This window comes from Pavona decussata, unplaced genomic scaffold (assembly GCF_977016875.1).
Source record: "Pavona decussata unplaced genomic scaffold, jaPavDecu1.1 SCAFFOLD_192, whole genome shotgun sequence".
NCBI classification, from domain to species: Eukaryota; Metazoa; Cnidaria; class Anthozoa; order Scleractinia; family Agariciidae; genus Pavona; species Pavona decussata.
Genome location: NW_028145601.1, coordinates 72501 through 95000, shown reverse-complemented (window position 1 = coordinate 95000; position 22500 = coordinate 72501). Strand labels below are relative to the sequence as shown.

The following is a 22500-nucleotide window of genomic DNA, read 5'->3' as shown; positions in this document are numbered from 1 at the left end:
ACCTTTGACAAACCAGAAGGGAAATATCAAGTGACTTTTCCAAGGAAGAACAAACCACACTTACTGTGTAAGTTTTAGCTATCTCTCCAAGACGCCTTAGAAAGGAGGCTTTTTTTTTCAAGGTACATGTGTATAATTTGTCCACTTACATCTTAGCCGCCTGCAGCCAAAAGATATGTACTGCACCTTTCACTAATATACTGACTCCCCAACTATTGATTTGCATATTTTACTGCTGTCAATCATAATATTATTATGACGACCAATGGCTGACCGCAAAAAATACGGAAATCAACAAAGTGGATCTAAATCTGCCAATCACAGCGTACAAACATGACTTTGTGACCCTGTTTAGCCAAACGTTATTGTTTTCTCAGAGGTCCGCTTTGGTGATTGACAGCAGTCAAAAGCATAACAGTAACTGTTAGTTGAATCTTGAACTTCAGGGTCCACATGTTATTGAAAGGCACAATTGCACAAGAAGGGCAAGTCTTTAAAGAAACCTGGACCGTGATGTTAACTTTTCAATCAATACTAATACGCAAATTTCTAAACATAGGTGACAATGTTCCTTTTGGAATTGAGATAACGGGGGAAGGGAGGGGCAGGGAGCAGGTGAAGAGAGGGAAGCTATAAATAGAAAGACATCTTTAAATTTCTAGCCATCCAAACACTTCCGCTGAATGTTACAGTTCTGGGCCCAGTTGTTCCAAGGCCGATTCAATAAAGCTTATCCCGGGTTAACATGGACTTTGATCCAAGTTTCATTACTTGCCTTAGACTTTTAAGCTTTGAAAAGCATGTTTAACGGTCAAGTGAGTTGAAAATCTTGGTTAAGTTTTAATTATGGATTAGCATTGATTGGCTTTTCAAACAAACAGGCCTTGGAAAGAGTTGCCAAGAAGCAAGAAGTTATGTAGTGAAAATTATGCATAAAACTCCTCGTTAATCTGGGTCTAGAAGCTACTTTTAATTTATAACACTCTCGTTGTCGTTGTCATCATATCTGCTATAAGCCCAGCCAGCTAGACAAGACTGTGCACCTTAAAAATTAGTCTCAGCTATTTGTGTTCTATTGAAATTTCAGCCAGTGAAATTTGCTGGTAGCCAGCTCTTAGCCACATCCTAGTACTTGGTTCATAAAAGTGAAATATTATCTTTTTAATGCTTTTGTTTTAGGGCTTGTAAGGTGTGATAAAGTAAGAGAACAGACAGTTGAACAACTGAATCAACTATTCCCGCATGTGTTCCTGAGCACAGTCATGACAGAAATGAACCGCATGTGCAAGAGAGCTGGCCCTTGGAGTTTCTCAACCGATATGAAACCTAATAACGCATGAGCCGTCCAAGTACACGGGCGTAGGCTAGCCTGAGATGTGATGGTAGCGCATGTCCAAAGAAGGAAAAAAAATCAAATTTGTGACTTCCGTGCTAGCTAAACCATAGATTGTTTTCTTGATTTTTATAAACACCATTCAAATACCAAGCCCACCAGATCACATTTGAAATAAACACCACTCTCTACTGCAAAGGGTAATGTTTATTTAGCTTGTGTAGCTGGCAGTATTATTTTCGTGCTGATATAAAGTTTTCAACGGCATATGCAATGGGCATTAAGAATTTATGCAACGCCAAGTAGAAAGTTGCTGACAAAACATGTTATCCGCTCAGGTTGTCGAAATGTCAGTCAATGTCACCTCAAACAGTCCTTCTCAGGACTACACTCACCCGTATGATCATAATTTACGTACTTAGACTAGCAGAAAGGTGTGTCACCTTAGGCCCTTAGGCACCTAGCTGGGTTGCATTAATCAGGTAAAGGTTACGGGAACCAGTAAGTATAGTTGCAAAACAATAGGTCATTGTTTGAGAACAATAGTTTACATCCATGCAATCTTAAAAACGTTTTGTGCAGCCAGTCCCAGGTGTTTACAGGGCAGGGTAAGATAGTTCCAGTTACTTCTTTGTTTTCCCAGTGCAGGCCATTTCTCATGTAGGATGTGTTTATTCTTCTTTATTTGTTATTTAATTCTGATTTAATTATGTTCGGATTGAAGTGATCAAAGTACAACGTATTAATTCCGGAATTTTTTTTGTCAGCAGCTGTCTACTTTGTGCTGCATAAATTCTTATCGTCCTTCTTATATCTCCTGGGTCTCTCCACAATTTGTTTTGAATTTAAATGGCCTTAAAGATGGGGACAGGAAACTCATGTTTCCCTTTTTTTTTCCCTGATTTGGTTAACTTTTACTTTCAGTTAGCAACATATTGATCATGATAGTCATAAATGAGACTGTCAAAACTGGCGAAAAGATACTCTTCCCTTTTCCCTGCTAGCAGAGGTCTCTGACGGCGAGAAGGAGAGAGACCTCTACTAGCAGCGAACCTTCCCTTTAATGAGTTTGATAATTAGCGCTGCACCCTAAACAATTCCGCCTGGGCTCAAACAGACCCTAGAGGTTTTTAATCACTTATTAAATACAATAAAAGGCTGAAGCAGTTATTATAATACTGCAAGCAGTCATACTTTTTTCCTCAATCACGCGCGCAAGTGACGATAAAATTATGCCGATTAGAAAAGTGAACGGGGGGGAGGGGCGGCTTCTCCGCTCGCAACCGGATCCGTTGCGCGCTACAGAACTCAGGGGAAGAGAGGGATTACTCGCAGTCTAAATTATTATTTTTTTTAAACACAGTATTAGCCTCGGTTTAATTTTTATACATTTCTTGGAAACAGTAGTATTTTGTTGAATGTCATTAACAGAAGCTGAAATCTAGGAAAGGGTTTGTACGACCAGGCCGCCTGGGTCCCGCCCTTTTTATCCGCACCCACCCTATCCTCTTTTTTACTCGGGATAGCCGCCTTGCACACCTCCTAGATCTGTCACTGCAGCCCAGGGCAGGTAGTCTGTGATCAGGCTCTATTTTGGTTTGGCTTGGTAAACCATTTCCGCGGGAAACGCCAAACGAAAAACTTGAATTTTAGCGAGCGACTAAATAAGAGGACGTAAGAGCGCTGCTTAAATCGGATCTGCTCGTAGGTTAGGGGCAGGATACTAACAGTGATCAGCATCCAATTTCTCCTTGTAATATCAATGCTTATTCAACCCCTGAGGTCATGAGAATTAAGGATATGATTACCCAAGGTGAATTTTCATGATATTTTAATACCTTCTCCCCTGTACTTTCTTAAAGAAAGGTATGGGGACAAGATAGGAGAATTTGCTCTTTGATATTAGGAGTTAAAGGGTTAAGATGTATGTCAAGTATTGTTCAAAGGAAGAAGCCAGCTGAGCAGAGGGTTTAATGAAGCCGTTACGTCAACTGTCATGTGAAATTTCAGGCAATAAAACACCAGTATAAAGTAAGTTATCGGAGGAAAACAATTTTGCTGTCGACCAACAGGCCATTACCATTTGGTCATACTAATAGGGTAGTATTAAATAAAGGTAGGCTTTGAAAAGGCAGGCAACAGCCACGGAGTACGAATTTTGACTATGTGGGAAAAGCAGATCTTAGCAAGGGCTCTTGGAATCCAAAAAGAAAATTGAGGGTAACCACGCATTTTTTAAAGATAACCAACCATAATGCTAAAAAGCTGTAAAATATAAAGGAATGTATGGCATTCTTTCCCAAATTGAAGCTTTATTATCTCTGAGAAATGTATGGTTACCCCCAATTTTCATTTTGGATACCAAAAGCACTTGCTAAATTCTGTTTTCTCTGCATAGTGTTAAACCGCGCAAAAATATCTCTGTATTAGTAGGTATCACCCATAGAAAACCCGAGTATCTCGAGATGCACAGTAACAAAAGTAGGCACCGTCCTTAAATGAATAACTACTCCTTTGTCCTTTGGTGTTTGCTGTTGGCATCTAAGGGACCTTGCATTTGGAATGGTCGCATGAACTGCGCTTTTGTTTGGGGCGTGAAAAAGCGATCCCGAATGGGGTGGTCTTGACTGAGGCGGCCGGAACCACTTTCATTTAAGAGTTTTAGGCAAGACTATCGCGGAAGGCTCTTATCGACGGTGCTAGTAAAAGTAGACTTTTGTAAAGTAGCATATTATATGCTACTAGCAGTGCCCGAATTTTCCACATTATGCTACTTTTATCTTAAAGTGCACTGCAGTTTAAAAAAACAAAAAACAAGTCCAAAACTATGTATTTATTTTTTAATAAAGCACAATGTTTTCTTTATCTTGAGTTACACACTTGCTCTGATTAAACACAACGAATTACTGCACTTCATTCCAGACTAGAAGCGGTGAATTAATGTGTCACATACATGTGCGATGTTAGAAGCACATATCGAAGGTACAATTCCGGCGAGGTCAAAGATTTATTTTCCTTTCCTTTTTTTTCCTTTGCCTTGCGTGGTCTCCCATTACCTTACCAGGGCTAACGCTAAGAAGGAATTCCATGGGTTCACATAGCACTTCGTACATTTAAGAGTTAACTCCATGATCCATCATTTGTGTCCTTTAGAGCAAGAACCACAAAAGGACAAAAATTCGGAAGTTGTGAGCTCGATTCCCTTCGTGGTCAAATTTTTTCTTTCTTTAATTACCCCGCACGGTCTCCATTTCCTTTTCCAGGGCGAACGTTCTTGGGTTCACATAACAGCTTTGACTATTTTTAGTAAACACATGAAAGAGCACTATTCGAGTCTAAATAGGGGATCAGCTCTGCCGTAATCAGTTTACTGGAAGACTGATTTGTTGTTCAATGACTCTTTACTTGTTGTTGAAGTCTACTTTACAGCTCAGGTCGTAGAATTATCTACTAAGAACTTCTCGTGTTTCTTTTATGTTGGCTGGATGGAGTATGATTGCCAACTTACTGTCAAACCGACTTGTCAACTGTACGCTAATGTAGGCTAACGTGAGTCTTTGTATGATTGGTTGGTATTGGAATTTTTGAATTGACCTTCCCTTTTAACATTTGCATCGATAAAAATCATACATTAACAATCGGGAGTATATAAAAGTATTGAGTTGAAAGTTACAAGAAGCATCAAGCTCAGTGAGTCCTTAGTGGTTGTAAAACAACAACTTTCCAAGAAGAAAGGCGGTACTAAAAGTCCACGCCTCTTTCCATAAATTACAGAGAATACTTGCAAAAAATTTCGCACGTTTAATTTTTGGACAAATTTTCGGACGCTTTGCTGAAACAAAGCTAAAGTAAACTTTACGCCTGCAAAACACGAATTAGACTGAAACAACATCTGTGAGGATTATAGTTTTACTGTACTCGGCTTCAAGGTCTTACAGATACACGAGAAAATAACACACATTAATTCTATCAAGCCGACAGCAACAACGAAAGCAAGCTGTTTCTTCTTTTTCGTCTTAATGAACTTATTGAAAAGAACTATGAACTTCTAATCTTGTACCCAGATCTCCCACGGTCACATTTCGACATCCCCGAACCGACTGAGATCTGGGTACGGGATTAATGAGCTTCTTGATTAATCACTGCAGTCACCGCGAAAGGTACAGATAAAAGAGAACCACATGCTAGTGACAATAACAGGACTTTTCGATTGTGTTGATTGATGATGAAGCAGAAGAGGACTAGCAATGCAATTATCATAAAACTGGGCTTGGATCAAAAATATAACTATGTACTGCAAAATGGAATTTATCTGCTTTATGTTTTTCATAACAACAACAACAACAATTTTCTTTTCCAGTGATAAAAAAGAACGAGCAAAACTTAATCCGAGTTCTAGCTCTATGATATCATGTGCATTGGCCTTGATTACATGTGATGGCGTCGCACAAGAAAGTACGTACTTAAGAGCGAGTCCGTGTAAGAACCACTCACTCAAATTTCGATGGAAAATAGATTTCCTTCACAATTTCTGCACAAGACAAGCAACATATATAATGAACAAAAATAGTGTTTTTTGTGAGAGATTCGCTTGTTTTATTGTTTTGGGATTTTTTTTTTATAGGCACCTGAAAAAGCACATAAAACTGAAGATTAAAACACAAGATTTGGGGGTTACCCCAAAGTCGCATAAAAATTACACATTCAGTTAAACAGCTTAATTCTTTCAGAATTACTAAATTATTGTTTCTTCTTTCCAAATAAAAAAAAAACCTATTTGTCTTTATTTTACTTAGGAGTAACCCCCAAAAAGGTGCTGGAGACCCGCCCCATGATCGCTGCTCGAGTACGGCTGTGTCGCTTGGAGTAACAGCCTCTCAGAATACCTAAGAAGCAAGATAGAAATGGTCCAGAAGCGTCCCATGCACATTTTTGTTCCCTGATGCTCATCGCCGAGACATCTTAGTTCTTTCTTTTACGGGTACATTACGAACTCACAATATGACCAGCTCCCAGTTGGCTTGATAGCTCAGTTGGTAGAGCACAGCACCGGCACCGTAGAGGTAATGGGTTCGAATTCCCTTCAAGCCTGAATTTTTTCAGGCTTTCTTTTCGCAACTGCTTAAGTTGCGTAGTAACTGCGAGGATCTTTCATCTATTTGATCTTTCATCCGTTCGATTCCCGTTCAAGCCTGAATATTTTTTCAGGCTTTCTTTTCACACGCGCAACTGCTTAAAGGATCTTTCATCTATTTGGGTTAGTTCTTTCTATTTGCTGGCGCGTAGATGACCGAAGATAAGATCTGTGCCTTAAAGTTCTTAAAAAGATAGAATTACCATCATAAGTTGCGTTTACACCACCATCTGCCCCCTTTACACTTGCAATACCACGGTTATAATCTCCGCAACAGCACCAGTTACACGCTGCCAAAATGCCGGACAGATAGATCCCTCATAGATAACAGAATAGTTTGTTTTTCCAACGATGGTTTTTCGATTTGTAGCTATTTTCCCGTTTATACTAGTTCTAAATTTACTGATACTTGTAATACATTTAAGCAATTTCTTAACTTGTTACCCAGTCCCATCAGCTGTACTATTTTTGAGTTATTGTAAAAACAATTATCATTTTAATGTTATTTTTTTAACATGTTGTAATTCGTCTTAAATTAAAATATCATTGGGAGTGCGAAATAACTCCGTAGAACGACTTATATAAGTGTACACGATATATAATTAGAAAAATAGTTATATAATCATACAAGATGAAACTCGTGACTGAGTGCACGCGTGATGCCACGTGCTGTCATAGGTAGCGTAACGCAACATCACGACATCCACCTCTATATATAAGATTACTATCCTAAACAGAAACAAACAAAACCGCGGTTCAAGGTGCAGTGATCAATGAGAGTCTCAATACAAAAGGCAATAAAAAACAATATTCAACACACAGTGTCCATTTGAGTCTTAGTACATTTGGTAATCCTGATGCCATAAAAGGTGGTAGCCTTCTGCGGTCCGATCGGGGCAGATGCATCTCCAGTTGCTCTTTCTTCGGTCCTGTGCCAGCGTCAGGTGGCTGTAACTCGGTTCCGGTTGCGGTTACGGGGTGAGGACTTGGTCCCGAAAGGGTAGGCCCAGTCGCCGCTTCTGCAGGGTTTTGACTGATAGTTCGATGCGCGATGCCACGCTGCCATAGGGTAACGCAACATCACGACACAGGATGATAAATGAAAGTAAAAACTAAAGAAAATTGTTGGCAAAGCATAAACACTCCATTGTTATATTTTAAAAATTAATTTGGTCGTAATTATTCAGTGTTATGTTTCCGGAGGAGACAGTTCAAAACAAAATGAGACTTTGGCTTCACACTGAATCAAACTCAGAATCTTGATCAACATAACTAAAATTAAATCTATAACAAACTATTACTGTGCTACTTGTGAAACACAGCTGAAAGATAATCCAGTCAGTTCCAGAAAGTCCGGCTAAGAAGGCAAAGAGTCACTTGTCGGTGACTTACACTTACACAATTCATCTGTTATCTTATCAAAATACAAGTACAATAAAGCAACTGATACACTAAAATAATAGGCCTTATCACGGTTTTCGACGCCATTTTGACGAGTAGGCAAACAGGCTCGAAATAACAGTGTTTGTTTGGAAATCCGATGTCAAATAATTTTCATAAAACATCTCTTCTGAAAAAGTCATGAATTGGAAACGTTTGGCACTAAGAAAAGGATTTTAAGAAAAAAAATTGGAGGGATGTAGCTGTGCCAGAAAGCGTCCAGTCGTGTTTCGAACTTTCCATACGTTTGTCTGTATTGCGAACCAGCCGTGAACTGCTCTAAAAATAGCTCGCGGAAAAAAAATACAGGGAAATGCATAGAAAGTTCGAAACACGACTGGACGCTTTCTGGCACAGTTACATCCCTCCAAGTTTTTTCCTAAAATCCTTTTCCTAGTGCCAAAAGTTTCCAATTCATGAATTTTTCAGAAGCGATGTTTTATGAAAATTATTTGACATCGGATTTCCATACAAACACTGTTATTTCGAGCCTGTTTGCCTACTCGTCAAAATGGCGTCGAAAACCGTGATAAGGCCTATTGTTATTCCAACCGCAATATTTGAGAGTAATTATCAGCAATGAAATACCGTTCAATGATTAAAGAATCCCGTTTAAGGAGCAAATTCAATAACAACAACCTTGAAATTTTTTATTTGAAAAGAGTCTTTTCTTATTGCATAACGCTAAACATTATGTAATCGTCATTTTCTTGACACAATAGGTTACCACAGCAACGGTATTGCCTGTTAAAAACATCCCTAATTTTACCTTTAAGTGGTTATAACACAAAACCGAGCTCATCTTTTTAATATTGAACTGCAATTGTCATATTTAGATACAATTGTTTTGCAAATTCTACCAGAGAGGTCCAGGGACACCTTAAATTGTCGAAAATTTACTATCCAACTCATTATTGTTGCATCGACTAATTAAGAGTGGTAGTAACGACTCGTGAATGTGCAAGTGCTGGAAAGCAACGGACACTAGCTCCAGCTACCTTAAGAAGACGCATAAGGCCAAAACCGTAAGTATCTAATTTCCTAAGTTGCGGTTTCTGTAGGTGTTACAAGGAGCCCGATACCTTGTCATCATCGGCTGTTCAAAAGAATCATTCTCCATCTCGACTTTTGCGCGCCAGAATTATCAAGGAGATTTTCAGTTCGTTTTCTAAAAGTCGCCAGTGTTGACTTTTCCTGAGTTACCTAGTTGCCCTCCACTTGCTGGACAAGGGTTTGTTCTCATGGTTTCGGCTGAGTTTCAGGTTGCAACGGTCGAAATTAAATAGGTTTCAGAATTTAATTTGCTCCTGTCAGAACTCAGCCCTCACAAGTTATAAAATATTTCGGCGAAATATTTTGAAGAAAAACGAACAAAAAACACGGCAATGGAATAAAACGACTGGTTATTCTCCAAAGAGGCGAATAATTGGGATTGTGGTGACAAAACTTTGCTGTTTTGCATGATATTGTTTTTCTTGCAGTGTTGGCACTGCAACTTGTTTGCTTCAGCTTAATACTGCTAATTTCACAGCAGTCTTTGGAGCTCATTTTTTCGGTCCATGTTCGCTCTTTTCCTTGGAGTTTTATTTCCTAATCTTCTCCCATTTTGCTTAATTTAAGAAAATTTGATTCTTGGCTAAAATAGCCGGTCAAACAAACGTCTCGCAACACTGCATCGTTAGCATACGGTACTGACAAGTTTTTCTCGCATATATTTCTAAGTTTAGCATAATTTATTTGACAATCTTGACAGAGAACAAACACAAATACTGCAAAGGCAATAGGATATAACGGCGAAGATTAAGATGTGTGTATTTTTCACCGAATTTTTTTCATTTCAAAGAACGTTCGTTAAAAGCGAATGTAAAATTTAAGTGTGATTTCATTTTCATCAAAACAAAGCTTACGCAAAAGATTTATTCGCTTATTTCTCAGAATTTTTCAAAGATCGTTGTTAAGTTTATTTCTGTTTTGGTTGCTATAAATTTTTACGGTTTGTTTTTGCCATTTATTACACCCATTTTGAAATCACTGGTGATCCTTGCAATCTGATTGGCTCTCAACAGTACGATTTATTCCCAAATTGCACCATTTTTTGCTCTAAATCGCATCCTTTCTTTAGCACATCAAAATAGAAATGAAGTAACAAAAATAGAATATTAATATTGACAATGATACTCTGTGATTTCAAAAAAGGTGTAATTAGGTGGTAATTGAACTTTGTGTCGTGCAATTTTGGTCTGAAATCATACTTGTGATTTCAAATCAAACTCGCGCTGCGCTCTCGTTCGATTTTGAAATCACGCGTATGATTTCAGACCAAAATTGCACGACACAAAGTTCAATTCACATTATTTATTACTCCAAGATATAATTGAAGTCTATTTTTGTTGTTAGTCTAGACTTTTTCTTTGAGGTTTACGTGCGGCTTTCTTGATAAGCAAAATTTATTAGACAGTGACAGTACTACGTACCGCGCGTTTACTGTTCGTATAAACCGGTTGGCTCGATCATCTTGAAAACTAAAAAAATAATAGCAACAGAAAAAGTAAATATCATTTGGAATCCATTGAACAAAACTTTATGTAAATATCACTTTGAGCGTGAAGGAAACTGTCGTTACCCGATAAACAGTAGCCTGCGAACGCAGACCTATTTCCGGCTGTCGCTTCACTCGGCGGAGTGAAGCGACAGCCGGAAATACGTCTGCGTTCGCAGGCTAGATAAATAGCCGATCCTATCCTGAATATTTACCTACAGTGTACATAATAAAAGAAGGGTGTACATAATATTTTGTTCTTGAATTCCCCGCACCCAAAAAACTGACAACCAGAAATGCGGTGCGTGATAAGCAGACAATTCTTAGCCCATTTATTGAACTAACCAACTAATCACAAGACAAAAACAACTGTTTACACTGTTGTTTAGACACCAAAAAATTAAACAAACTCTATACGTTCGATGCGGCCAAAGTAAATTGAATAAACAAAACCACTTATAATGACTGTCAATCATCAGGAAAGCACAACTAAAAATCGTTACGAGGAAATGGATTACAGGATTCCAACCAAAAAATAAAAAAGAACAAAATTTAACTGTCCGCTTGTAAAAATCCACAATGAAACTTGTTTACTGTTCAGCGAATATATACTTGCTAGTTTACATATCACACTTTTTTCCCATAATCTCACGCCGGCACTTAAAACACACTGCCGACAAATGCACTTGTGCTTGGGAATTCAAGAAACCATTTATCTTTTGTTTCATTACGCTTCGCTACATTCAGGCAAAGATAACTGAACAATTCAATTCCCCGCACCCAAAAAACTGACAACCAGAAATGCGGTGCGGGATAAGCAGACAATTCACAATCAGTGGCAAAAGCATATAAGGATACAATATAAGGCAATGTTCATTAAGCAAACATATTTACAGTATAATAGACAGCTAATCGCTTGGATACCATAAGGGTACTGTCCAAAAATTGTTAAGCATATCCACCTGCAGCAAGGATTCTGTGTCATCGAGCAACGTTAAGCCATCAGAATTAATTGGGCAAATGTAAATCCCTCCATACTGCAACAAACAACACAACTCGCGCAATGTTTATCAAGCAAATCACATACTGAAAATTAAAGAGCCAAATTTCTAGATACCAGAAGGGTATTTTCCAAAGATTCATCGACATAACCATCTGCGGCTTGGATACTGCGCCAATCACCATGTCTACGCCATACTCTCCCAGAAACTCCGCTGCGTGCTGCTTGGGAAGCACCACCTGAACGAAGGCTATGTAAACCAAATTTGTTCGAGTCCAAACCAAGTTCGGAAATCATTTGACGAAACTGTTCCCGTGCCCGAGAATATGACAGAGCAGCTTGTCGCAGCTTGTACCCGGCACCCAATTTCTGGCAGAGAGAAAATAAAGACTGAGATGGTTGATGTTCTCTGCGCTCAAGGAATAACTCTAACAGTTTCACTGGACAGGAGCTGGAAGGTAAACGAGCAACTTTAACCACAGATCCCTGACGGGATTGATCGTTCTTACGCCTGTCTAGGAAAATAGACATGTGGGTGGCGCAAAACCTTAAGTCACAGGCACGTAAGTCACAAAGCTCTGACCAACGTAGGAAAGCACAAAAACCAAGCGCAACCAGCGACAAAATTTGTAGGTTCGGTAGAGAAGCACGAGGGTGACCATAGGAACGAATCAGCGCCCTGTCGTGATGAGATTCAATAGGCTGCTTTTTCCTAGATGGACCAGCCAGGAGGCGTTTAAAGCCAGCCAAGGTCTGAGAAACGAGCGGATCGTCGACAGGATTAGGACATCCAAGTTTCTTATGTAGCCATGCAACGCCATAAGCTGCTCCAAGGATTGACGAGCGAGATAAGCCTCGGTCTGAAAGACTTGTTAAGTAGGGAGCAACTGCGGTTGGGTTAGACTGTAAAAGAGGAAACGAGTAACACTTGCACCAGTCAATCCATCGATTGGCTGCCCCTGCATACGAAGACACGGTTGAAACGGCACAGTCATTAAGTATGACAGTCTTTAACAGTTCTACAAGCCTCTGAATCTCCGCGTTGCTCCGTTGGTAAGGCGACAAGCCTAAAAAATCAACAATGTCCAAAACATGGCACTTTAAAGACAGGAACAACATCCAATTGCTACAGAACACTAAACGCGCAAGAAACACATCGTCTGCAACGAGAAACTGCCCACATGGGAAGTTAACACAGCACCGGCACACACTCCAGCACAAGGAGGCTTGGCCCACTCGGCGTCAACTGGTAAGCAAATCCACACAAAGGATAGAGGAGTCCACTTGACTCTAAAAACGAACACACTACTGTGTCGGCAGTGCCCTCTCGGCTTGCTTCAGCTGCACAACTCGTGCGTACTAGTACAGTTCCAAGTCCACTGACTTGCAAAGAGCAAAGGCCCACACCTAGGCCAAAGAGGCTCAGATATAAAACAAAAACAAATAATTAGGATGAACAACTCGTTCAAGGTACTCATCTAATACCCGAAAAAAACGTTCTACAGCAAAACTAAGGAAACACAATTCTCAAAGCAAATACTCTACACGAGGGAATACCATGCCCGAAAAGAACCGCGGCTGCGGAACCAGGGAGAAAAGTAGATTCATGTAAAGGAATCTCCCGCCAGTCAAGAACAAAAGGGTGGAAAACCCCGGGGCTTGGAGACACCAACGGCCACCAATGAGCAGACTGCCAAAAGGGGATAATGAGAGTGCCCTGCTCTCTACCCAGCTTCATGTGATTGATAACCCTGGGAATAAGGAACACTGGGGGGACCAACCAATTGTCTTCCCCTCCCCAGCTGACGGTAGAAGCATCAACAGTTTCGGTCCCAGGACACCACCACCGAGAACAAAACCTGGGCAACTGGAAAGAATTATGACTCGCAAAACGATCTACAGTGTGGGGTCCCCACAGAATATCCAACTGGCGAAAATGGACAGGGTTGAGCATCCAATCATCGGTGTCAACAACTTTCGACCAATAATCAGCTTTGAAATTAAAGTGGCGAGGTATCCACTCCGCAGAAAAGCGAATACCGGCTTCATGGCACAAATTGTAAATGGCAACCGCTTCTTTTTGCAAATGAGGCTTACTACTGCCGACGGACAAAATACTGCAGACGCTCTGATTGTCAGATCTATGCTTGCACTCCTTACCCGCCAAAAGACCGGAAAACGACTAAAGAACAAATCTAATTGCACGAATCTCGCGGAAAGAAGAGCTGCATAGGGCCTCAGAACCCAACCAGTTCCCTCCAGCGATGTGCGTACCAAATTGAACAATAAATCCCGCCCAACCCACACTGCTGGCATCCGAATAAGACAAAAGCTCTATCTTCGGGGAGGGCCTCTAGATTGGTTTGCCGCACAAACGAAAGAAATTATCTCTCCAAAAATTAAGTTCCTCTACAGCTTCACGCGTTAAAGCCACCTTGTAGCTAAGGCAATGAACGCTATTAACCCAGTAAACCAGTAACCCAGTCCCTCATTGATTGATTAACAGTATGTAATTCTTATAGTTGTACAATTGTAACCACATTGTAATTCAGATTAACTGCGATGATGATGGAATTTAACTTCTTTATTATTATTATTATTATTATTATTATTATTATTATTATTATTATTATTATTATTATTATTATTATTATTATTATTATTATAATTATTATTATTATTACAAGGCTCGGGTGCGCAAACGCACAATTGGACCTAAAGCGAGCTCCATGGAAATAAGGGTACCCGTAATACGAGACACATCCCTAGCCGTGGGTGAAACATCGTCAAGAAGCAGTGAAATCAGATTAAACAGGTGATCAATCTTGCATGGTGGGATACTTAATTCTCCTTTGGTAAGGTCCAAAATAAAGCCTAAGTGTTCCCCTTTTTGGCGCGGTTCAAAATTGCTCTTCTCCTCATTCACTAGCAGGCCAAGGCGATCAAGATCGCCTCGCACAAGTTGCGCTTCCTGAGAACACGAATCTTCACTTGAATCGGTGCCGATACCGTCGTCCAAATAGACAGAAATCCTAATGCCTTGTGACGGCCAGAGTGAAACAACTGGTCTTAACAATTTGGTGAAAACTTAAGGAGACGTACTTAAACCAAAAGGAAGCGAACAAAACAAAAAATAGCGTGGCTTACCATCGAACGTAAACGAAAAAGCCAAATACTTCCAATGCTCTTGAAAAATGTCAACATGAAGGTAGCCATTACGAAGATCGAAAGTAAAAAACCAATCACCTGGCTGAAGAATTTCCGCCACGACTCGAAGGTCTTCGAACTTAAACTTACGCTTGGCTAGGTGCTTGTTAAGAAAGCGAAGGTCGAGAATCAATCGAAGTTTGCCATTCTTTTTAGGAACTACACCCAAGGGACTACAAACATGAATTTGGTCACGCTTGACTTCCACCGCGCTACCCGCCAACAACAATTGCTCGATAGCTTCACAAACAAAAGCTCTATTATCAACAGCGCTTTTTATGATTACTAAAGAAATACCTCAATGGAATTGAAACAAATGGTAACTTATAACCGCTTTCAATAACACTAAGAACAAAAGAAGAGGCCCCAATAGAACGCCAAACATGCAAAAACTTGCGCAAGCGGCTTCGAATCCAAAATACTGAGGAAACGCCCGTGTCAAGTTCAGCCTCGCCGCGTTCCGAAAATTCGTCAAAATCAGAGTCAGCTAGTCACTTAGCGGAAGAGGAAACTTTACAATCCTTGATAAAATGGCCTGCTTTGCCACAACCAAAGCAGCGATAAACAGAAGCTTTCTTCTCCGGTACGGGATTAACCAAAAGCTGACCGATATCTGGGCGGAAATCCACGATTCTATGTGATGGGCCAAAGTTAGCACCGGGGCCGCTTTTGGAAGATGTAGACTGAGACTTAAAACGAGCTCCCATTTTGCTTCTCAGACTATTTTTTCGATTTCGTTTCTCCCGAGACCTCTCTGCTTCCTTGCGCGCGACACGAAGTTTCTTTTCTTCTTCGTCATTTTTAGTGAGTGGGTCCGCCTCAAAATATTCTACCACGTCCCAGCCATCCCGGTCAGCAATAGAAATAAGCTTATTTCTGTTATCAAGGAGTGACATACCTTCGTTGGCAATCTTAGTGATGGCGTCATCCGCCCCAGCCCTCTCTAAAATCTGGTGGAACTTATCCTTGACGTCAGTGTTGAACTTGAACTGTTTCTTGTTACTCTTATATTTGAACTCGGGCTCCTCCTCCACAGACTTGCGTTTTAATGAGTCGAGCTGTTCTCTGACAACCTTGACCTCTTGCGTTTTCGTCTCCAAGGCCTTTAAGATTTCCTTTGCCCACGTTGGGGGCTCAGGGCTGCGAGAAGCCGAGCGACTTCTACGGTGCGAACGCTCGCGGACACTCCTTCGCGAAGGCGAAGCACTACGACCAGAACCGCTTGAAGCTGCAACATGTGAGCGAGAACTACGACGGCCTGAACTTCGATGTTCTCTTGACCTGGACGGCCGGACAACAGGGTCTTCAATGTCCGAGTTGACTCTCGAAGCATGAGAACGAACTGAAGCAGGGCGACCACGACGGCCCCGCGCCATATGGACGAGATAGGAAGAACGAGCTAAGAATTTAACTGTCCGCTTGTAAAAATCCACAATGAAACTTGTTTACTGTTCAGCGAATATATACTTGCTAGATTACATATCACACTTTTTTCCCATAATCTCACGCTGGCACTTAAAACACACTGCCGACAAATGCACTTGTGCTTGGGAATTCAAGAAACCATTTATCTTTTGTTTCATTACGCTTCGCTACATTCAGGCAAAGATAACTGAACAAATATTTTTTTTGGACCCCCAACTCACATAATCATGTAGCTTTGAATGTCTCGATCAGTTCTACTGAAATGGGTTTTTCTGGGTTTAAGAGTATATCTTACTCCCCTGTATAACAGGTAGGATATGGAGTCGCACGAGGCCGAGCTAGTAGAATTAAGGATTAATTTTCAAGGACAATTTTAAACGTTACCCAAATTTATTGCGCGACGAGTGCAGTTTGCCAAGAATTTTGAAAATTCAAGTCAAAATTAATCCTTAATTCTACGAGGAATCATTGCGATTAGGTTTTATAACATAGAGGGTGAAATTTTCTTAAAACCATCAAGAAACTCTGTCAGGAAATCACTTACCCGTAGGCAAGTAAACAAACAAACAAATTATTTAATTTTTTCGTAGCGTACAAAACAGACAAAAATGACGAGAGGAGTGAGCATTAACTGACACATGCAATTAAGAGAGAGTACAAGTTTAATTCAGGAGCAAATTAACAACGACAAAACCAAACGTTAGGTATCAATTACCTTAATTGTTTACCTGCGCTGTGAAGCTTCCTACCGCTTGAAAATCACACGAACATAGCAAACGGTGAATCCAAAGAAGGAATTTACCGAGTAATTTCTTATTTGCTGAATTTGACCTGCTTCTTCCCCCCATCAAAAGTTCACTGTTTTTAAAATATGCTCGGTTATGGTTCGTTGTAACAAGTAGCGAGGTGAAAGCACTTAGTCGCTATGACTGATTTCAGTTTCTCAGCTAAACAAATGTCAATCCGATCCAAGTTTTTAGCTTTGACACAAAAAATCTATTGCTGTTTCTTGTAAGAGACACGAAAACTTAACGTTTAGGAATTTCCTTTTTAGCTGCAGCACTTGATACAAACCTAAACAAGATGTCTACGGTCTTCGTTGGCGGTAGCCTCCCACGCAGTCGCTTTGAGGGGACTAGGACTCGGGGAGGAGGTAATACGAGTCCCCTAAAAACGACTGCGTGGGAGGCTACCGCCAACGATGATTGTTATTCGACTCATCCTTGGTACAAACAACCCGGCTTAAACAGTCGAACTCCAAAAACTTGAAAGAAGTCGTTGTTTTTGGACACAAAATGCTCACAAAATGAAGAAACCAACGAAATGTAGAACCAGCGTGCTCAGCCAATGAGGAACGAGTATTTTCGCCGCTCGACTAATCACGAGTATGTTTGCCCTCGGAAAGGAAAATTAAGAAAAATTGCCCTCTGTTACAACAAATCCGCATTCAAAAAAACTTTTGCCCTCTGTATTACATTGTTATTGTTATTGTTCATGAGCAGTTTGCTACATATGCACTAAAAATATATATATATATAACTGCAGAAAGGATGAGGAACTGGTAAGGTATTACGTTCATACGCTGAGCAGATTTCTATAAATGCTATGAAAAATTGGAGCTCCGCTTTTAGGCTTGGCTATAAATATGTATATTAGACCCTCTAGATCTTAGTCTTGCAATCGTTCTGATGATGGTCTGGTTTCAGGCATACAAAACAATATCCCAAAACAGTAGTCGAAGGCTTTCCTAACTTAAAAAAAGTCTTGACTTTAACTTTTAAGGAAGAGAGACTCATGGTAGACGAAATGAACAAAGGAGGAGCGCTCCATAGTTCAGTTAGGAGCGGCAAACATGAAGTAAAATGCCATAGTCAGTGCTGCGAAGATTGTAGTGGGACACGTGGTAGCTGAAATGAGTATGACAGTTAGGCAGGTGCTAAATCATGTTAAACGTTAAAAGTTATTAAGAGTACTTTAAATCACAAACTGCCACTGTGACGGGCAGCCAATGTAATCCCTGTACGACCGGCGTAGTATGGCAGGATTTAGGTAAACAACATACAAAGGGCAGGCGCAAGCATTTTGAACTCGGCGTTTGCTGCAGCTTTGAAATCACACTATCTGCTATTCCGTACAATAGACTTGAGAGCGGCTGGCTGAGAATATCGAGAACTCGCAGTCAAAACTGAAATTTCGGATTTCCTAACATTTTGTCAGAAGATAACAATAAAACTTTCCAAAGATTTTTCGTTTTCGGGATTTCCGGCATAATGTGAAATGCCGTAATCGCGGCGTTCAATTTTGATGAGATTTGGTGCATTTTCAAATCGCTCGGGAAGGAAGACAGCTTAGCGTATTAAAACGATCTTTTGAATTTAAGTTAGGCATCCTTCTGAAAATACGGTCTTATGAAAATATTGATTCTTATTTACATGCAGTTTTCAAAGTTCGAAGATTCTTATTTTCAGCATTTTTGTTGACACTTGAAATTGTGGAAACTTGTGCTGCAACTATAAAAAAATTCAGCTTGGGCAATTTAAAAGCCAGCCTTTGACGGGATAAAACACATACTGACATAAGGAATTTTTGACATATTTTTTTAAAAAAAGTCCAGATGTTACGCAAGGACGAGATGACATGTTTCAATAAATTATTGTTTGTATGTTATTTTTACTGGAGAATTATAAAATCCTTGTTCCAAAACTAAATCTAATGATATAATAAATTTTGTTTTCAGGGAGTGAGATGTAACCCCAAATTTGAAAAGGTCAAAGTGTCATGTAAATAATCTAAAAAAAGAGCAAGGCTGATTACACGGTCAGGGAAGTATATTTTCCAATATTTCAAAAGGCACGGCCTTTCTTCTTCAGGGTTTGTTTGAGACTGACCCTGTGGCAAGATACGTTAAAATTTAAACAGTTACAATAGATACCTATACCTATTTACCAGTTGTATTTTCAAATCTCAAATTGTAACGTTTTTGTTTATGTAACTTTAGCCTTTTTTCAGGTATCTATTGTAACTACAGGATCCGGTACTTTTATTTTGTCACGGTGGTCCTTGCAAACACAGTTTATCACTGGTTTTTACTGAAAGTGTCATGTCACCTTTCTGCTCTTCCAGATCTACACCAATTTTTTTCCTTGCCACATGGTGCACCTAGAACCAAGTATTTATGGTATACCTTACTAAAGAAGAACTTGTTTCAATAATAAAGCTAATTACAGGCGTTAAAATCACTTTTGGGTTTGTTAAGCTGTGCAAAGCAGGCACGTTTTCTAGATCACAGCCTGTCAACAACGTGCCGACTGTTGAACTCTTCGCATGTGAACACTTGAAAATGAAGAAATATTTCGAGGCAAAACCTTGCCCTGGTCTGGTACATCGAAACTTACAATAACAGGTATGCTTGAGGTACGATCTGTTATTTTACTGCAACATGTAAGAAATCTAGTTTGGGTATAACATTTATAGTCAAGTGTTAACAAAATTTTAAATAAGGAAATTTTTTGTGTATTTTCTTCGAAATATCGCGGTGGTCACGCAAGTGCTAGTTAACACATTTGAAATACATTTAGTTTGTATAATATATTTTCCCGAGAGAATGGCAAAGTTATCGCTGCAATACAAAATGTAATACTCTAAACAGTTTTTCGTTGCTGAATATTCCTATACAAAAAATTATTCACAGTTAGAGTGAGTGATAACTAATGCCACAGCAAAATTCGAAACTTCCATCAAACAAACGTTCACGGTATTTTCATCTTTTTCGCAGGAGTTCAACTAACCCGTGTAGTCTGTTTGTCTGTCTGCCTGTCAATAAACGACCTTTATCGTAGCTAATTAAACAGCATTTTCTGAGTCTTTTTGAGTATTTTCTTCCATAGTAAAGAAAATAACATTGATTAAAAGCTGGTTACAACGCATTCAACTTGTTAATAGATACATAATTCTGCTGTAAATAATCCCTAGATCCCAGGCGCTTGCTTTTTCCAACCGGCCCTTAAACAATCTTTAGTGAATATGACATTTAAAAAAGAGGAAAATGAATGCAGTTGATTCGGGGAGAAGAGGAAGCGTGGAAACTATTGTTTTATCTAAGAGGAGGGTACCATGTGGTATAGAGACACAATACTCTGGTCTTTGAAGGAAAGGTGACTAATAAAACTTAAACAAAAGAAGAGAAAATAATATTACTCTAAAAAACCGCAATGGTCTCAGCAATCATTCTGATCTATCGCTGTGGCTTCTTTAATTTGAACGAACTTTGAATCTCCTTTAGTAGTACACACATACCCTTGCACGTAAAAGGTATTCAACAATAATCCGAAGTATTTCCGCACTACAGATGTCTTTTAAGGTGGGGGTTCACCTGAAAGCCGTTTTCACGCCGCTTAAAATCGGTCAAATGGAAATATCTTGTTTGCATTTCAAGCAATACAAAAACCCTCCATTCATAACACAAATCAATGATTTGGGGTGTTTTATGAATTTTTGGGCGATTTTTAGGTATATTTGGAAGGAAATAATTTTCCTTGAAGGATTGGTAAAATTAAAAGAAATAAGAAATGTTGAAGATTTAGTGAAGTTTTAAAATTAGAATTTGTAGTTAATAATTAATAGACGGATATCAAGTTAGTCCACTAGCAACCTGGGGTGCTCTTGCGTGATTATCGACTGTCTGCTAGTGTTCCAAAAATCATTTTCTTTCTTCTATCCATTCTCAAAACGTCTTCAAATTTCACTCAAATTCAGGTAGAGCCCCACCTTAATAGTAACTGCAGGTTTTTCATGCTCACAAAAAAAGCAAAGCAACATGCCGTACCTTTAAAGCCTTTATTCGATTCACCGATGATGATAATGATGATGATGATGATTTTAGCGCTTACCAGGCATATTTGCGTTTCGCGAGCACGATGACGAGCAACGCTTGCGGAATGCCCAGTTGGCCACGTAGATTTTCTCCCTCTTGAGCCCTTCCGTCTAAACTAGACGTCTAAACAAGATGTCTACGGTCCTCGTTGGCGGTAGCCTCCCACGCAGTCGTTTTGAGGGGACTAGGACTCGGGGAGGAGGTAATACGAGTCCCCTAAAAATGACTGCGTGGGAGGCTACCGCCAACGAAGACCGTAGACATCTCAACGGCGCGGGCAGATGGTCAGATTGTTATTCGACTTGTCCTTTTAGAATATCAAATTCCATCAATGTAAAGCTAAGACTTTTGTTCTTGGGTCATCGTAGCCTGATCAGAAATATCACCGCTGTTTGTATTCCATCAATGTAAAGTCGGTAAACTTAACTTCATATGTTCAATCAACAACATCAGATGATCGATAACTTTACTAACATACGCGCGCGAGGATTAATTACACTTCACTGTCAGTTTTGTCGTCAGTAAACACCTTCCTGGCGTTGGGACCAGGATGACTGGAGATATATTTTTGGCATTCACCCAAAGAAACGCAGGTTGCTGTAATAGTACGAACTTTGACCACAACCGGACTCGTGGTCTATCAAGGACGAAAATGAGCACGGAGCCATAAATGCAACCGAAAATATATAGAAACTGCAAAATATGACATCGCGGAAGACGCACATTGCTATTTATAACCATTTTGCGTCATTGTTTATAAATAGCAAGTTTAAAATAGCTATGTACACAGTGATGGCCGTAATATGCAAACAACCTTGGTTAAAACTGGTGCTCTCCTATCCGGATCGGACTGAGAAGGGTGGACTATTGCTCACATTAATGGGGATGGTTCATTAAATGCCTATTTTGCAGGCACTGGAATGGTAAGTGCTCATTCAAATATATTATAGCTGTGTAGCAGTTGAAGATAATTTTATGGCCAGCCTTGCACTAAAGCACTGAAAGCATGATTTTCTCTACCGGTCCTGATATCTCAGTTCTGTTTATGATATATAGCCTAGGACCTGCAAATTGAAAACACAGATACCTTGTTCTTCAGCTTTTAAAATTCTCGTCTTCGCTTGTCCAGCCGCTCAATGTAGTGCCTGTCACGATATTTTTTTGACAGTGAGGATGAGATGCATCTTTGACAAACCTAGGATTTATAAAAACTGCAACTTTTGCGCAACTTTTCTGAACCAAAGGCGTTTTTCACGCAAGTCGATTAGTAATTTAATGAAACATTATCGTCTGTGGGGGTTTTTAGATACACTTTTATATGAAATATTTATTGATTTTGTATCGTATCCTTCTCATTTTTGACGCTGGCGTACCGAGGAAAGCGTAACATAACACCTGAACGTTTCATTTTTTCGTTTGCGATCGGTGATCACCTACTAGGAATGAAATTAATTTTTATAGGGATAAACCCATCAACACAAGAGATTTTGTTTCCGAATAACAACTTAGTTTTATTCCACCAGAAATGAAACTTAAAAAATAAATTTAT

At 39.7% G+C, this 22500-nt stretch overlaps 2 protein-coding genes and 1 long non-coding RNA gene across 5 annotated transcripts in view; all 3 read left to right on the top strand.

Moving 5' to 3' along the window:
* The window catches only part of LOC146461979 (uncharacterized), a 4854-nt gene extending 3323 nt beyond the window's left edge, over positions 1-1531 (top strand). The window contains exon 4 of the mRNA XM_085086060.1: positions 1180-1531. Within this exon, the coding sequence (XP_084942186.1) occupies positions 1180-1340 (161 nt within the window). The 3' untranslated portion in view covers positions 1341-1531. The remainder of the gene's footprint in view (positions 1-1179) is intronic.
* LOC146461977 (uncharacterized) overlaps positions 1-22500 on the top strand; it is an 81793-nt gene that overhangs the window by 39005 nt on the left and 20288 nt on the right. The gene's annotated exons all lie outside the window — the stretch shown is intronic.
* LOC146461978 (uncharacterized) overlaps positions 8676-22500 on the top strand; it is a 30983-nt gene continuing 17158 nt past the window's right edge. For 2 of the 3 annotated variants that reach the window (XM_085086184.1, XM_085086186.1), the window contains exon 1: positions 21215-21874. The gene's annotated coding sequence lies outside the window, so the exon portion shown is untranslated. Of the gene's footprint in view, positions 8933-21214; positions 21875-22500 lie in introns of those variants that run through there. The other variant, XM_085086187.1, reaches the window with a different exon arrangement.